The 17,669-nt window shown below is 60.3% G+C and overlaps 1 protein-coding gene across 1 annotated transcript; it reads right to left on the reverse strand.

The window, feature by feature from the left end:
- Window positions 1-960: 960 nt before the first annotated feature.
- On the reverse strand, window positions 961-17,458 carry PHLDB3 (pleckstrin homology like domain family B member 3). The gene is made up of 16 exons (XM_065420603.1): window positions 17,436-17,458; window positions 15,872-16,115; window positions 14,941-15,072; window positions 14,378-14,515; window positions 13,879-14,007; window positions 12,297-12,452; window positions 6,056-6,166; window positions 5,433-5,519; window positions 4,324-4,419; window positions 4,026-4,125; window positions 3,717-3,828; window positions 3,287-3,377; window positions 2,432-2,491; window positions 2,076-2,292; window positions 1,570-1,655; window positions 961-1,095 (listed from the first exon to the last, which is right to left on the reverse strand). The coding sequence occupies exons 1-16, from the start codon at window positions 17,456-17,458 to the stop codon at window positions 961-963; spliced, it is 1,917 nt and encodes a 638-aa protein (XP_065276675.1).
- Window positions 17,459-17,669: the final 211 nt, after the last annotated feature.

Genomic DNA, 17,669 nt, shown 5'->3' on the forward strand with positions numbered 1-17,669 from the left:
TAAATAGTTGGCGTCAGCAGGGGGCAGCGACCCTGGGGCCCACAACAGACACATGGGGGGGGGGGCAGGTACAGACGAGATCCAGGGGGGTAGGGGGCTCCCCCTGCTGCCACGTTTGGGCTCAGCCCCGGCCCCCTGAGCCTTGGCCACATGGCACAAAGCATGCTGGGAATGCCGCCCTATCAGAGAGACTCCACACTCCCCCTTGGTCGGGACTTGGCCACAGCGCCCTCCAGGCACGGCCGCCATTGGCCAGTTCGATCCCAGTCTCCTCCAATTGGTGCATCCCTGAAGCCTGCTCCCATTGGTCGAGATTTCAGCCAGTCAATGGGAATTCCAAGCCGCCATTGGTCAGTTCAGTCCATGTCTCTTCCCAGTGGTGCAAATTCCAGTCTTTTGGGTAATTGGCCAGGTTTCAAAGCCAGGCTGCATGCAATTGGTGGGAATTCCAACCAGGTGTTCCCCACCCCACACTCCCATTGGTTGGCATTTAAGGCAGGTCTCCTATTGGTGCAGATTCTGAACAAGTCTTTTACGGTTGGCTAGGTCTCAACCTTTCTCTCCACCAATTGGTGCAGGTCCCGGGCGAGCACGCATCCAATTGCCCAGCCTTCAAACTAGGCCTCCTCTGATTGGCCAGAATTCTGAGTGAGCCTCCTCCCATTGGTCGGGATTCAAAGCCACTTGCCTCCCATTGGTGCCAGTTCCGGGAACGTCTGTGTTTTAGAAGAGCCCTGTTCTGACTGGAGGCAAATGCCTGCGCCCCATTGCTCCCCACCACGGTCGAGGTCAAAAGGGGCGGGGCCAGCACGGCTTCACACCTTCAAGAACCAAGTCCATCCCCCATTGGCTGCCCTGCCCTCAAGCCCCTCCCAGGGGCGGAGCCAATGGCCCAGCTGGCCACGCCCACCAGGTGGACAATGTCTTTGGTGGGTCCCTGGGGCGCTCCGCGGGCCCGGCTCAATAGCGCGTGTTCTCCTCGGCGGCCGTGACGATGGCGTCCATCCAGATGCGCATGGCCTCGGCGCTGGGCGCCACCAGGCAGAAGAGCCGGTCGTAGGTCTTGACACAGAAGGTCAGTTTGGGGTTGGGGCTCTGTGGGGGAAGGAAAGGGTCAGCCAGTGGAGGAGTGGCTGGGACCCCCTGGGTCCCTGGGCTGGGGGGCGCTGGAGGGTTGGGGGGATGATGCCATAGGTTCCGGGGCTGGGGGGCAGGACGCCGTGGGTCCCAGCGCTGGGGGTCTGGAGGGTTGGGGTGGACATTGTGGGTCCCCATGCTGGGGGGGAGTGTCGTGCATCCAGGCACTGGGGGGGATGCTGTGGGTCCTGGCACTGGAGGGGGATGCCGTGGGTCCCAGCACTAGGGAGGTTTGGGGGCGGGGGGGACACGACACCGTGGGTCCCGGTGCTGGGGGGCAGGATGACACCGTGGGGCCTGGTGCTGGGGGGTTGTGGGAGGACACTGTGGGGCTGGGGGGCGGGATGATGCCATGGGTCCTGGTGCTGGGGGGGGGGGGCTGGGGGGCTGGAGAGGGAAACTGTGGGTCCCGGCACTGGGGGGCGGGCGTACCTTGAAGGCGCTGCGCAGGTGATCATAATAAACCTCCTCGATGGCCTGGAAGTAGATGACGCCCTTGAGCTTCGCCTCCTCTTTGTCTGCAACGAGAGGGGGCAGCGATTAGGAAGGGGGGCTGGGAGGGGGCAGGGTTACAGGAGGATGCAGGAGGCACCGGCTCCCTAGTGGGGAGTAGCAGAGAAGGGGGCACCCAGGGGGATACCTGGGGGGCTCACCCACGGAGTAGGCCAGCAGGCATCACTGGGGGTGGGTGCCGGGGGGTGGGTGAACAGGACGGGGATGCTGGGTAGGGTGACCAGATGTCCCGATTTTATAGGGACAGTCCTGATATTTGAGGCTTTTTCTTACATAGAAGCCTATTACCCCCCACCCCCGTCCCGATTTTTCACACTTGCTGCCTGATCACCCTAATGCTGGGGGACGGGAGTACCCGGGGGGCAGGGGGTACCCGGTGGCCCCCATGGGGCAGAGGGTGTCAGGGGGATAGTACTGGGGCTCACCCACGTAGTAGGCCAGCAGGCGCCGCTGACGGTCGAAGCAGAACCAACGTTTCTTCCAGGTTTTGATGCGCCCGCCCATCTTGACCAGGAAGCCGCGGCAGGCCCTGCCCGTCACCCGCACCTCGGGGCAGGTCTCCAGGCTGTGCCCCGAGGCCTCCAGGTGGGCACGCAGGTCCAGGGGGGCAGGGGGCTCCCGCGCCGGCCCCGGCCCCCGGTCCTGCACAGGCAATGCAGGGGGTAAATGTGTGTGTGTGCACATGGGGGGGGGGGGGGGGAAATGCCGGGAATCCCGGCCCCAATCCAGCCCTGGGGGGACTGGCTGGCTCGGGGGGGGGGGGGGGGGGAGGGTGTCTCACCTGGGCAGGGGGGGGCGGCTCCGTGTGTTGTGTCTCCCCGTGGGCCACTCGCTTCGCCTCCTGCGGGGATGGGGGGGGGGGGTCAGGACCCAGTGGCCACCGTGGGGGGGGGGACCCGGCCCCTCCACCCCCAAAAGACCCCAATCTGGCCCCCCCGGCTCCCCTCCCGCCACACACCCCACCTTGACCCTGCCCACCCCCACCCCTCTGTCCCCGCCTCCATCCTGGCCCTGCCCCCACCTCCAAGCAAGCCCCTCCCCTTCCCCGCCCCACGCATGGCCGATCCCAGCCACTCTGTGTTCCCCGCTCTGGTGTCTGGTGCAGGAGGGTGGGGGGGAGAGGAAGCCAGGAGCTGATGCAGCGAAACCCCGACTTCCCTATTACCGCCCTGGAGACCATGGGACAGACACGTGGGGGGATGTGGGGTCCTGTGGTTAAAGCAGGGGAGGGGCGGGAGCCAGGACTCCTGGGTTCGCTCCCTGGTTTTGGGAGGAGAGCGGGGTCTAGTGGATTAGAAAAGTGGGGTGACTGGGAGCCAGGACTCCTGGGTTCTCTCACTGGCTCTGGGAAGGGGATAGGGTGGAATGGTTAGAGCCGGGGGCCTGGGTTCGCTCCCTGGTTTTGGGAGGAGAGTGGGTCTAGTGGTTAGAGCAGGGGGGGCTGGGAGCCAGGACTCCTGGGTTCCCTCCTCAGCTCTGGGAGGGGTGTGGGGTCTAGTGGATTAGAAAAGGGGGGTGGCTGGGAGCCAGGACTCCTGGGTTCGCTCCCTGGCTCTGGGAGAGGAGTGGGGGCTGGTGAGTCAGAGCTGGGGGTCGGCGGGAGGTGGGGGGAGAGCCAGGACTCCTGGGTTCTTACCCGCGCCTGCAGCAGCCGCTCTCTCTCTGCCATGGCCTCCCGCACCATCCGCTCCATTTCGGCCAGTTTGGTGACACAGGAGCTGACGCTGCTGCGGAGGGAGCGGGACATGGAGTCGATGGGGCGTGAGGAGCCTGGAGTGACCCAGGGAGACACCCAGGGGTCCCCCCCCTATGGGTAGGAGGGAAATCCCAGGGGAGGGGGGCAGAATGGGATAGGGGGCTTCTGATACGGGGGTGGAATTTGGAGGGGCCTGCATCTGGGAGACCCAAGGACAGGGCAGTGCAAAGGGGGGGGCGGGCGCGGAGGTGCCTGGGGGAAGGCACGGAGGGGCGGGGAGGGGGGGAAGAGGGCGGGATGGGGGTGATCAGGGGCATGGAGGGGACGATGGGGGGCGAAGGATGGAGGGGGGCCATTGGGGGAATCTCACCTGTATGGCCCCCCCAGCGGGTACAGGGGGGCGTTGAGATGTTTGAGCGGCACGCAGCGCCGGTCGCCCCCCGCTGAGAGCTGCAGCGCCAGGACGTCTGAGTCTAGCCCCCCTGAGAGAGACAGAGACGGGGGGGGGGACGATCAGCACCCCACAGGCACAGAGAACCCCCTCCCCCCCCGCAAAAAAAAAACCACTGGTCCCACCCGGCCCCACACCGTGCCCTGGGAGATGTCCCAGCCCCACAACCCCCTAAATATACCCCCCCCCACACACACACACACATCCTTCCCATCCCCTCCCTCCTACCGTTGGCTTCGAGCGAGAGGGGGCGCTGGGTGGGGCGGGGGACCAGCCGGTCCCCCCGTCTTCGAGGCAGGCTCCTCGATCTCTGCAGCCCGAAGGAGCTCTGGAGAGAGACAGCAAGGGGGTCGACGAGCGGGGTTCACCCCACCCCCACCCCAGGTACCCCGACACTGCCCGCCCCCAGGGCTCTGCCCCCTCCTAGCCGTCGGGGTGGGGGACAGGAAGGGGCACAGACACAGGCGAGCACAGACACAGAGCAGAGACGGCGGGGGACGGGCACAGGACAGACGGACACACACACCTGGACGGAGCTGCGGACGGAGAACACGCAGGCCGGGTCGCGCTGGTCGCAGCCCAGCACCACGACCTTCCGATCCGTCTTTTGGGTGAACATGAGCTGCAGAGACACGGAGACATCGACGTACGGACAGACACACGGACACGGCAGGGGTGGGGCTCCCAGCCCGCCCTGCTCTAACCACTAGCCCCCACTCCCCTCCCAGAACCAGTGAAACAGTCCAGGTGTCCCGGGCCCCAGCCCCCTTGCTTTGATCAACAGACCCCATTCCCCCCTCCCCAGACCCAAGGAGAGAACCCAGGAGTCCTGGCTCCCAGTTCTCCTCGGAGCCACCTGTCTGCAATGGCTGGAACTCACCAGCAGGTGGCAACATGACCCCACCTGCCCAGGTGTGAGGAAGTGGGAATGTTCTGCCTGTCTTCTCTGAAGACACAGTGAGTGCCTCAGTTTCCCCTATGTGTTACTCAAGTTTCTGGTGGTGGGAGGGGAGGGCAGGTGTGACACTGACTGGCTGCCTGGGACAGAGAACTGGCCAGACACGCTGTAGCTTGGCACCTGATGGCCGGGCCCCCTCCGCTGCCAGAATCAGGGGGCGGTGTCCGTGCTGGCCCGGGTCAGAGACAAAGGAACAAGGAGGGGGAACAGGCGGGTCTGGGGCCCGGTCAGGCTCCTGCTTGGGACTCAGAGGGGGGAGTCCAGGGCTCTGGGGCCCCCACATGGACTTTGCTGCAGGTCCCTTCTCCCTGCGCTCCCAAGCTCTGTTCTACGCTGGGCTCCCGGCTGCGTCACACGCTGCCTGGGAGTCGCTGCTGGTCTGGGTCTCCGGGACACCGGGTCAACGTGTTTCTTAACCAGGGGCTCCCGGCCCGCAGCTGGAGGGACCCAGGCATCCGGGGGGGGCAAGAGGGGGCACAGCCTTGGGATACAGCAGAGAAGCTTTGATCTGAACGGGAGCAGGCAGGGGTGGGGGGCCAGGGAGGGGGACTCTAGCGGGTGGGGAAGGGAGAGGTGGGGGACACAGGATGGGGGGGGAGAGAATCTGGCAGGTGGGACACAGGTAGGTGGGGGCATAGGATGGGTGTGCCGGGGGGACCCCGGCGGATGGGGGTTACCTTGGTGAGCTCCTGGTTACTGACAGGAGAGTCATCTCTGCTCTCGTCTTCACAGACTTTGCCCAGCTCCTCCAGCCGACGCCTCTCCTGGGGACACAGGCCGGGGCAGGGGTCACCTCCTGGGGTCCTGCCCCACCCCCTACCTCGCCCCCCACTCAGCTCCACAGGGTCCTGCCCCATCCCCTGCTCTCACCCACTGGGTCCTGCCCCGCCCCCGGGGTCCTGCCCTGCCCCCCACTCAGATCCACGGGGTCCTGCACTATCCCCTGCTCTCACCCACTGGGTTCTGCCCCACCGGGTCCTGCCCCATCTCCTGCTCCACCCCATAGGGTCCTGCCCTGCCCCCTACTTAGACCCATGGGCCCAGCCGGCCAGGCAACCCCCCTCCCTCCCACTCTGGGAGGGCAGTGGGGTCTCATGGTTAGAGCAGGAGGCTGGGAGCCAGGACTCCTGGGTTCTATCCCAGGTTTGGGAGGAGAATGGGTTAGATGGGGATTGGGGGCTGGGAGCCAGGACTCCTGGGTTCTATCCCAGGTTTGGGAGGAGAATGGGGTTAGATGGGGATTGGGGGCTGGGAGCCAGGACTCCTGGGTTCTTTCCGGGTGGGGGGAGGGTTTCCTCACCAAGTTGAGGCTCTGGACGGCCTCTCCCTTCTCCTGCGCCAGCTTGCGGCACTCGCCCGCCATGTGCTCCTGCACCGAGCGCACCTGGGCCTCCAGCCTGCGCACCTTCCTCTGGGGGGGAACGGGGGAAGGTGAGAGTCCTGCGGGGGAGGCGACACCCCCTCCCCCAAGAGCCCAGGTGTCCCTACCCGGGACTTAGCAAGGGGGAACCCCACCCCTGGGGGCCCCCCTGCATTGAATTGTGGGGACAGCCCCCCACCCAGGAGGTGGGTAAGACCTGGCACCGGATCCCAATGCCCCCCTGGAATGGAGTCAAGGGCCCAGCCCTCCCAGGTGCCATCCAGGAGCAGGGTAAGACCCGGTGCTGGATCATCCTGCCCCTCTGGAATGGGCTCTGGGTGGAGCAGGATCCCCCATGCCCTCTGGAACGGACTCACTGCTCAGGACTCTGCGGCGAACAGCAGAGGCTAACAGAGGGAGTTTGCCTGGGAGCTGTCCGAGAGGAGGTACGCTAAGTGCTGCATTAGGGGGGCTGTGTTGGTGGGCCTTGAGTGGGCCTGACTGGTATATAAGGGCAGTCAGCAGCGAACCAGCTGAGCGGCGAACAGCAGAGGCTAACAGAGGGAGTTTGCCTGGGAGCTGTCCGAGAGGAGGTACGCTAAGTGCTGCATTAGGGGGGCTGTGTTGGTGAGTATCTGAGTGTCTGCTGCTGGGACAGTTGGTCAGTTTGACCGTGTGCTTGATTGCTTGCTTGTTTGTTTGAAAAGTGTGAATTGGGAGTGCTTTGTTCCAGGTGGGCCTTGAGTGGGCCTGACTGGTATATAAGGGCAGTCAGCAGCGAACCAGCTGAGCGGCGAACAGCAGAGGCTAACAGAGGGAGTTTGCCTGGGAGCTGTCCGAGAGGAGGTACGCTAAGTGCTGCATTAGGGGGGCTGTGTTGGTGGGCCTTGAGTGGGCCTGACTGGTATATAAGGGCAGTCAGCAGCGAACCAGCTGAGCGGCGAACAGCAGAGGCTAACAGAGGGAGTTTGCCTGGGAGCTGTCCGAGAGGAGGTACGCTAAGTGCTGCATTAGGGGGGCTGTGTTGGTGAGTATCTGAGTGTCTGCTGCTGGGACAGTTGGTCAGTTTGACCGTGTGCTTGATTGCTTGCTTGTTTGTTTGAAAAGTGTGAATTGGGAGTGCTTTGTTCCAGGTGGGCCTTGAGTGGGCCTGACTGGTATATAAGGGCAGTCAGCAGTGAACCAGCTGAGCGGCGAACAGCAGAGGCTAACAGAGGGAGTTTGCCTGGGAGTTCGCCTGGAGAGAGCTCACTGAGGCTTTCATCTGCAGGTTTCTCTGAGTAGTTCCTGCAACAGCTGAGGAAGCTCTTAAGAGGACAGGGATATGGAAGGTGAGCGATCAGCTGTTGTAACCTGCACAGGTTGTGCCATGTTTGTCTTTCTTCCACAGGACAGAAGCGACTTTGTCTGTACAAAGTGCAAGCTGGTCTCCATATTGGAAGAGAAGGTTCGAGGGCTGGAGAAACGAGTATCAACACTGCGTTGCATAAGGGAAAATGAAGATTTCCTGGACAGACGTCAGGAGATGCTTCTACGGCCACAATGTTCTGAAGATTCAGAGCAGGCACAGCAGGGACAGAAGGATTGTGAAGAGGTTTGGCAGCATGTGACTTCCAGAAGGAGAAAGAGGAGCGTCCATGCACCAGCAATGGAGATACAGGTGAGCAATCGTTTCCATGTTCTCTCCACAGGTACTAATGCGGAGAGTGGACTAGATGACCCATCTGAGGGAAGGGAGCAGAAGGAGACTCCACCGATTGGAAGGCAAAAGATGCACTGTCCTAGGGATGGGGGTTCCACGACCACCACTCCCAAGAGGAGGAGGAGGGTGGTGGTGGTCGGGGACTCCCTCCTCAGGGGGACTGAGTCATCTATCTGCCGCCCCGACCGGGAAAACCGAGAGGTCTGCTGCTTGCCAGGAGCTAGGATACACGATGTGACAGAGAGACTGCCGAGACTCATCAAGCCCTCGGATCGCTACCCCTTCCTGCTTCTCCATGTGGGCACCAATGATACTGCCAAGAATGACCTTGAGCGGATCACTGCAGACTACGTGGCTCTGGGAAGAAGGATAAAGGAGTTTGAGGCGCAAGTGGTGTTCTCGTCCATCCTCCCTGTGCAAGGAAAAGGCCTGGGTAGAGACCGTCGAATTGTGGAAGTCAACGAATGGCTACGCAGGTGGTGTCGGAGAGAAGGCTTTGGATTCTTCGACCATGGGATGGTGTTCCAAGAAGGAGGAGTGCTGGGCAGAGACGGGCTCCACCTAACGAAGAGAGGGAAGAGCATCTTCGCCAGCAGGCTGGCTAACCTAGTGAGGAGGGCTTTAAACTAGGTTCACCGGGGGAAGGAGACCAAAGCCCTGAGGTCAGTGGGGAAATGGGATCCTGGGAGGAAGCACAAGCAGGAGAGCGCAAGAGGGGAGGACTCCTGTCTCATGCTGAGAAAGAGGGACGATCGATGAGTTATCTTAAGTGCCTATACACAAATGCAAGAAGCCTGGGAAACAAGCAGGGAGAACTGGAAGTCCTGGCACAATCAGGGAACTATGATGCGATTGGAATAACAGAGACTTGGTGGGATAACTCACATGACTGGAGTACTGTCATGGATGGATATAAACTGTTCAGGAAGGACAGGCAGGGCAGAAAAGGTGGGGGAGTTGCGTTGTATGTAAGAGAGGAGTATGACTGCTCAGAGCTCCGATATGAAACTGCAGAAAAACCTGAGAGTCTCTGGATAAAGTTGAGAAGTGTGAGCAACAAGGGTGATGTCGTGGTTGGAGTCTGCTATAGACCACCAGACCAGGGGGATGAGGTGGATGAGGCTTTCTTCTGGCAACTAGCAGAAGTTGCTAGATCGCAGGCCCTGGTTCTCATGGGAGACTTTAATCACCCTGATATCTGCTGGGAGAGCAATACAGCGGTGCACAGACAATCCAGGAAGTTTTTGGAAAGTGTAGGGGACAATTTCCTGGTGCAAGTCCTGGAGGAACCAACTAGGGGCAGAGCTTTTCTTGACCTGCTGCTCACAAACAGGGAAGAATTAGTAGGGGAAGCAAAAGTGGATGGGAACCTGGGAGGCAGTGACCATGAGATGGTCGAGTTCAGGATCCTAACACAAGGAAGAAAGGAGAGCAGCAGAATACGGACCCTGGACTTCAGAAAAGCAGACTTTGACTCCCTCAGGGAACAGATGGGCAGGATCCCCTGGGAGAATAACATGAAGGGCAAAGGGGTCCAGGAGAGCTGGCTGTATTTTAAAGAATCCTTATTGCGGTTGCAGGAAAAAAACATCCCGATGTGTAGAAAGAATAGTAAATATGGCAGGCGACCAGCTTGGCTAAACAGTGAAATCCTTGCTGAACTTAAACGCAAAAAAGAAGCTTACAAGAAGTGGAAGATTGGACAAATGACCAGGGAGGAGTATAAAACTATTGCTCAGGCATGCAGGAGTGAAATCAGGAAGGCCAAATCACACTTGGAGTTGCAGCTAGCAAGAGATGTTAAGAGTAACAAGAAAGGTTTCTTCAGGTATGTTAGCAACAAGAAGAAAGTCAAGGAAAGTGTGGGCCCCTTACTGAATGTGGGAGGCAACCTAGTGACCGAGGATGTGGAAAAAGCTAATGTACTCAATGATTTTTTTGCCTCTGTCTTCACAAACAAGGTCAGCTCCCAGACTGCTGCACTGGGCAGCACAATATGGGGAGAAGGTGACCAGCCCTATGTGGAGAAAGAAGTGGTTCGGGACTATTTAGAAAAACTGGATGTGCACAAGTCCATGGGGCCGGATGCGCTGCATCCGAGGGTGCTAAAGGAGTTGGCGGATGAGATTGCAGAGCCATTAGCCATTATTTTTGAAAACTCATGGCGATCGGGGGAGGTCCCGGATGACTGGAAAAAGGCTAATGTAGTGCCCATCTTTAAAAAAGGGAAGAAGGAGGATCCGGGGAACTACAGGCCAGTCAGCCTCACCTCAGTCCCTGGAAAAATCATGGAACAGGTCCTCAAGGAATCAATTATGAAACACTTAGAGGAGAGGAAAGTGATCAGGAACAGTCAGCATGGATTCACCAAAGGGAAGTCGTGCCTGACTAACCTAATTGCCTTCTATGATGAGATAACTGGCTCTGTGGATGAGGGGAAAGCAGTGGATGTGTTATTCCTTGACTTTAGCAAAGCTTTTGACACAGTCTCCCACAGTATTCTTGCCGCCAAGTTAAAGAAATATGGGCTGGATGAATGGACTGTAAGGTGGATAGAAAGCTGGCTAGATCGTCGGGCTCAACGGGTAGTGATCAATGGCTCCATGTCTAGTTGGCAGCCGGTTTCAAGCGGAGTGCCCCAAGGGTCGGTCCTGGGGCCGGTTTTGTTTAATATCTTTATTAATGATCTGGAGGATGGAGTGGACTGCACCCTCAGCAAGTTTGCAGATGACACTAAACTGGGAGGCGTGGTAGATACACTAGAGGGTAGGGATCGGATACAGAGGGACCTAGACAAATTAGAGGATTGGGCCAAAAGAAACCTGATGAGGTTCAACAAGGACAAGTGCAGAGTCCTGCACTTAGGACGGAAGAATCCCATGCACTGCTACAGACTAGGGACCGAATGGCTAGGTAGCAGTTCTGCAGAAAAGGACCTAGGGGTCACAGTGGACGAGAAGCTGGATATGAGTCAACAGTGTGCTCTTGTTGCCAAGAAGGCTAACGGCATTTTGGGCTGTATAAGTAGGGGCATTGCCAGCAGATCGAGGAACGTGATCGTTCCCCTTTATTCGACATTGGTGAGGCCTCATCTGGAATACTGTGTCCAATTTTGGGCCCCACACTACAAGAAGGATGTGGAAAAATTGGAAAGAGTCCAGCGGAGGGCAACAAAAATGATTAGGGGTCTGGAGCACATGACTTATGAGGAGAGGCTGAGGGAACTGGGATTGTTTAGTCTCCAGAAGAGAAGAATGAGGGGGGATTTGATAGCAGCCTTCAACTACCTGAAGGGAGGTTCCAAAGAGGATGGAGCTCGGCTGTTCTCAGTGGTACCAGATGACAGAACAAGGAGCAATGGTCTCAAGTTGCAGTGGGGGAGGTCTAGGTTGGATATTAGGAAACACTATTTCACTAGGAGGGTGGTGAAGCACTGGAATGCGTTACCTAGGGAGGTGGTGGAGTCTCCTTCCTTGGAGGTTTTTAAGGCCCGGCTTGACAAAGCCCTGGCTGGGATGATTTAGTTGGGAATTGGTCCTGCTTTGAGCAGGGGGTTGGACTAGATGACCTCTTGAGGTCCCTTCCAACCCTGATATTCTATGATTCTATGATTCTATGATCCTGGCACCCCTGGAATGGATTCCGGGTGCCACTGCCCTGGAGGAAGGTAAGACCTGGATCCCTGTCTCTGGGTCCCCTCCCCCTCTGGATCGCACTCTGGTTGCCGGAAGACCTGGAACAGGACTTTCCGGTCACAACCTGGAGCCAGATCCCAGTGCCCCTGGAATGGAGTCACAGGTTCCACCCTGGGAGGAGGGTAAGTTATGGAGCCAGATCCAGGTGCCCCTGGAATGGAGTCGCAGGTTCCACCCCGGGAGGAGGGTAAGATATGGAGCCGGATCCAGGTGCCCCTGGAATGGAGTCGCAGGTTCCACCCCGGGAGGAGGGTAAGTTATGGAGCCAGATCCAGGTGCCCCTAGAATGGAGTTGCAGGTTCAATATGGAACCAGGTCCTGATGCCCCTGGAATGGAGTCGCAGGTTCCAACCCAGAAGGAGGGTAAGATATGGAACTGGGTCCTGGCACCCCTGGAATGGATTCCGGGTGCCACTGTCCCGGAGGAAGGTAAGACCTGGATCCCTGTCTCTGGGTCCCCTCCCCCTCTGGATCACACTCTGGTTGCCGGAAGACCTGGAACAGGACATTCCGGTCACAACCTGGAGACAGATCCCACTGCCCCCGGAATGGAGTCGCAGGTTCCACCCCGGGAGGAGGGTAAGATATGGAACCGGATCCCGGTGCCCCTGGAATGGAGTCGCAGGTTCGATATGGAACCGGGTCCTGGTGCCCCTGGAATGGAGTCGCAGGTTCCACCCTGGGAGGAGGGTAAGATACAGAACCGGATCCCTGGTGCCCCGGAATGGAGTTGCAGGAGGAGGGTAAGACCTGGAGTGGATCTCTGAGGATTGGCCCCACTCACCTTCCTCTCCTTGAGCCTCTCTTGCACCTGGGCCACCTGGCGGGCCAAGGCCTGGCAGGCCTCCTCCTTCTCCTCTTCCAAGCGGCTCTCGCGCTCCAGCTGCTGGAACTCCAGGTCCTCGTAGCTCTTCAGTGCTCCCTCCAGCATCTCCGACGTCTGCAGGGAGGGAGATCCCGTCAGGACTCCTGGGTTCTAACCCAGCTCTGGAAGGGGAGCGGGGTCTAGTGGGTTACAGCGGGGGAGGGGGCTGTTACGTCTGGGCTATATATAAGAATGGCCATACTGGGCCAGCCCAACGGTCCATCTAGCCCAGTATCCTGTCTTCCAACAGGGGCCGATGCTCAGTGCTTCAGAGGGCAGTTACTGAGTGATCCATCCCGTCATCCACTCCCAGCTCCGGGCAGTCAGAGGTTTAGGGACATCCAGAGCAGGGGGTCATGGCCCTGACCACTAGCCGTTGATGGACCTATCCTCCAGGTACTTACTTAATTCTTTTTTTAACCCAGTTATAGTTTTGGCTTTCACAACATCCCCCGGCAAGGAGTTCCACAGGTTGACTGTGTGTTGTGTGAAGAAATACTTCCTTTTGTTTGTTTTAAACCTGCTGCCTAGTAATTTCATTGGGTGATGCCTGGTTCTTGTGTTACGAGAAGGAGCAAATAACACTTCCTTATTCACTATCTCCCCTTAGTCGTCTCTTTTCTAAGATGAACAGTCCCAGTCTTCTTAACCTCTCCTCATATCGCAGCCATTTTATATCCCTAATCATTTTTGTTGCCTTTCTCTGCAAATTTTCCAATTCTAACAGATCTTTTTTGAGATGGGGCAACCACATCTGCACACAGTATTCAAGGTGTGGGCGTACCCTGGATTTAAATAGAGGCAATATGATATCCACTGCACATTGAGTGGATATTTTCAGAGAACTGTCCACAATGACTCCAAGATCTCTTTCTTGAGGGGTGCGCATTACTTTGCATTTATCAACATTGAATTTCATCTGCCATTTGGTTGCCCAGTCACCCAGTTTTGTGAGATCCTTTTGTAGCTCTTCGCAGTCTGCCTGGGACTTAACTCTCTTGAGTAGTTTTGTATCATCGGCAAATTTTGCCACCTCACTGTTTACCCCTTTTTCCAGATCATTGATGAATATGTTGAATAGCACTGGTCCCAGTACAGACCCCTGGGGGACACCACTATTTACCTCTCTCCATTCTGAAAACTGACCATTTATTCCTACCCTTTGCTTCCTATCTTTTAACCAGTTACCGACCCATGAGAGGGACCTTCCCTCTTATCCCATGACAGCTGACTTTGCTTAAGGGCCTTTGGGGAGGGACCTTGTCAAAGGCTTTCTGGAAATCTAAGTGCACCATGTCCCCTGGATCCCCCTCGGCCAGGTTTGCTGACCCCTCAAAGAGCTCTAATGGAACCCGGCCCCCCTCTGTGCATGTCCCCTCTACGCGTCCCCTCTGGGCCATATCAGCGTACGTGGGCCACCCCGGGGTCTCTTCCTCTGGGCCGTAGCAGCCTGCCCAGCTCGACACAGGGTGGGACCTGCTGGGCCGTCCCGTGCCCCTACCTGCTGCAGCTGGCTCTGCATCCGCTCCCGCATGCTCTCGGGCTGGGTCTCCAGGTGGGTCTGGGACTCGGCGTGTTGCCTCTGGAGCTCCTCCACCTTGTGCCGCTCCTTCCCCAGCCGAGCCTTCTCCTGCCGGAGAAGGGCGGGGTCAGGAGCCAGGACACACTCCCCCCGTCCCCTGGCCAGACACCGTCCCTGACAGGCTGGGGAATAGGGCCAGTTTGGCGGCAGAGGAAGCAAAGAATGCTGGGGACAGGGCCAACCCACAGCAAAGAGTGCTGGGAAAGGTGGGCACGCCTGGACAGGAGCAAAGGATTCTGGGATCGAGTGGGCAACAGGGAGAGTGGCAAAGGATTCTGGGGAAAATGGGCCAAGGAGGGAGGGAACACAAAGGATTCTGGGACGAAGCAGACAATGGGGAGGGAGCACAAAGGATTCTGGGAAAAGAGGAGCCCCGCAAAGGCCGCTGGGAGGCACGGAGACTGGGCAGGGGCCTGACCTTCTCTCTCTCGATGTGGCACCGGTGCACCGTCTCTGCGAACCTCCTCTGCAGCTGCAGGACCAGCTGCTCCTCGCGCTGAATCTCCCGCCACTCGGCCGCCAGCTCCCCCTCCAGCAGCGCCCCCTCCAGTTTCATCTGCCGGGAGCAGGGGGGCGGTTAGACCCGGCGCCGCAGGGATCGGGGCCCACAGCACAGAGCCAACAGCGGGCAGCTCCCGCCCGCGATAGTCACCAGACCCCACTCCTCTCCCACGGCCAGGAATGGAACCCAGGCGTCCTGGCTCCCAGCCTCTTCCGCTCTAACCCACGAGACCCCACTCCCCTCCCCGAGCCGGAGAGGACCCAGGTGTCCTGTCTGCACAGCTCAGTGTTTTCCCTCTCCCCAAACCCAGCTGCTCCTGCTGCGATTGTAGCAGGGACCCACCCAGCCCCTCCCCACCTGGCTGGGCGCGGTGCCCCGGCGAGACAGGTTTGCCAGGTGCCGGCAGCGGGGAACGCCCCCCACCCCCACCCCCCAGACATCCCCGTGACTCAGGGAGGGGAGCCCGGGGACGGACGCACCTCCATGTTCATCTCCTTCTGCTGGTGCTGCAGCTCCTTGATGCAACTCTCCAGCTCCGCTACCCGGCCCAGCGCCTTGTCCTGCTCCCCCCGCAACCGGGACCCCTCCGCGCCCGCCTGGGGGCTCACGTCCTGGGCAGGAGAGAGTGGGAGTGAACCAGCCCTGTCGACAAGGGGACCCCATTCCCTGCCCCCCGAGCCAGCCAGTCCCCTGCCCTGGGGCCGGATGGGAACCGGCGCCCCCTCGAGGGGACAGGCCCCATGTTCCATTCCCTGCCCCCCCGAGCCAGCCAGTCCCCGCCCTGGGGCCGGATGGGAACCGGCGCCCCCTCGAGGGGACAGGCCCCATGTCACATTCCCTGCCCCCCTGAGCCAGCCAGTCCCTGCCCTGGGGCCGGATGGGAACCGGCGCCCCCTCGAGGGGACAGGCCCCTGCCCCATTCCCTGCCCCCCCGAGCCAGCCAGTCCCCGCCCTGGGGCCGGATGGGAACCGGCGCCCCCTCGAGGGGACAGGCCCCATGTCACATTCCCTGCCCCCCCCTGAGCCAGACAGTCCCTGCCCTGGGGCCGGATGGGAACCGGCGCCCCCTCGAGGGGACAGACCCAGGGCCCAATTCCCTGCCCCCCTGAGCCAGCCAGTCCCCGCCCTGGGGCCAGATGGAAACTGGCACCCCCTTGAGGGGACAGACCCTATGTCCCATTCCCTGCCCCCGTGAGCCACCCAGTCCCCGCCCTGGGGCCGGATGGGAGCCAGCGCCCCCTCGAGGGGACAGACCCAGGGCCCCATTCCCTGCTCCCCTGAGCCTGCCCTGGGGCCGGATGGGAGCTGGAGCCCCCTAGAGGGGACAGGCCCCATGCCCAATTCCCTGCCCCCTGAGCCAGCGGGTCCCCCACCCTGGGGCCTAGAGGGGACAGGCCCCGCGCCACTCACCCCGTTCTGGGCACTCTCCGTGCTGCTGGCCTCGTCCTCCTCAGGGCTGTCGCTCGTGACTCCCCCGGGGCCGGAGGAGAGACAATCGGCACCACCCACCGGCTGGGCCCGGGCCGGCTCGGGGCCCTGGGCTGGAAACGGCCCCCTCCGCCTGTCCTGCCCCACGGGGACCAGGACAGGGCATCGCGAGGTCTGGCTCAGCTCCGCCAGGGGCTCATTCTCCGGGAGAACCATGGCCAGAGACCTGCAACAGCAAGGGAGAGGAGGCGCTAGGGGGCGCTGGGCTGCAGGGGGCCGGGTGGGGGGCTCTGCCCTGGCCCCGATGCCTCAGCTCAAGTGACTCCTTTCTGGTTCCCTAAATCTCCCCATATAACCAGCCCCCACACCCCACCCCAGAGGTGGCCGCATCTCAGCGCCAGGCAAGGGGTCCCTGTATCAATAGCCCCACCCCAGAGGTGGCCGCATCTCAGCGCCGGGCGAGGGGTCCCTGTATCAATAGCCCCACCCCAGAGGTGGCTGCATCTCAGCGCCGGGTGATGGGTCCCTGTATCAATAGCCCCACCCCAGAGGTGGCCACATCTCAGCACCGGGCGAGGGATCCCTGCATAAACAGCCCCCATTATAAGTGTTAACCCCAGGGACTCCCTGCCACTGGATATTACAGAGAGTGTCCCTCGCAGAGGTCCTGCCCTTGTCATTTCCCCGAGTCCTGCCCCTGGGACGAAGCCGAAGGCAGCCCAAAAGCGACCCTCCGGCACTCGGAACAGCTCTGCTGATAAAAAGCCAAACTGTCCCCATGGGTGTGGGGCCGCCCTGCAGCAGGCAGGCGGCCCCGTCCTCAATGCGCCATTCCTGCCCCAGAGGTGGCACCTCCCTGGATCTCTGGGGCGGGGGGACCGGGGAAGAGACGCCTGGCCTGGGCGAGTCCCAAGAGTGGGCCAAGCCCGGAGCAGGGAGGGGAATTTTCCGCTGGGCAGGCGAGAAGAGGGGTTTGTTTGCTCCAACAGGACAAAAGGAAATGATCAGCCCCTGCCCCACGAGCCAGCCAGTCCCTCCCTGCCTGCCAGCTGTCCCCACTTCCTCACGGAACCCCCCCGGGGCTCTCGGCCCCTTGCCAAGCTTGGGATGCAGCCACCTCTGGGGCAATGGGGCTTGTTATGCAGGGACCCTTCCGAGACGCTGAGATGCAGACACCTCGGGGGGGGGGGGGGGAGGCTGGTTATACAGCAACCCCTCGCCCGGTGCGGAGATGCAGCCACCTCTGGGGCAGGGCGTGGGGGCTGTTAATAAAGAAGTCACTTACCCATCAGCTCCAAATTAGCAACCACCACATGCCAAAATGATTCCCCCTGCTGTCAAACAGGACACAGAAATTCTCCTTCACTTCCTGTCCCAAAACCTGTGGCAGGGCTGTTCACCAGATGCCATGTTTCTCCCCAGAGGTGGCCGCATCTCAGGGCTGCGCGAGGGGTCTCTGTATAAACAGCCCCCGGGTCCCACCCCAGAGGTGGCCACATCTCAGCACTGAGTGAGCATCCCTGTATAACCAGCCCCAGTGCCCCACCCCAGAGGTGGCCGCATCTCCATGCTGTGTGCATTGGACAGGCTCTGTAGCAGGGAAAAATCACCTTGACCCTGGTTCACCCCGGCATTGGCACCTTCTGCTTTATCTCCAGCGCTAGATTGTCCCCACTTGAACCGGCGCCAGGGGCTGGCACTGCCCGGCCGGGTGCTGTGAATAGCAAAGGGGGTCAGAATTTTCCATGGGCTGGGGCAAACTGCTGATGTGGGGGCTGGG

Source organism: Emys orbicularis, chromosome 20 (assembly GCF_028017835.1).
Source record: "Emys orbicularis isolate rEmyOrb1 chromosome 20, rEmyOrb1.hap1, whole genome shotgun sequence".
Lineage (NCBI taxonomy): Eukaryota > Metazoa > Chordata > Testudines > Emydidae > Emys > Emys orbicularis.

Coding starts and splice junctions, on each gene's coding strand:
- PHLDB3 (XM_065420603.1), bottom strand. CDS start 17,458: ATGGAGATGCGGCCACCTCTGGG. Junction 6,167..12,296: donor AGAGGCTCAAGGAGAGGAAG/GTGAGTGGGGCC, acceptor GTTCCCCCCCAG/AGGAAGGTGCGCAGGCTGGA. Junction 3,829..4,025: donor CCTCTCGCTCGAAGCCAACG/GTAGGAGGGAGG, acceptor TGTCTCTCTCAG/GGGGGCTAGACTCAGACGTC.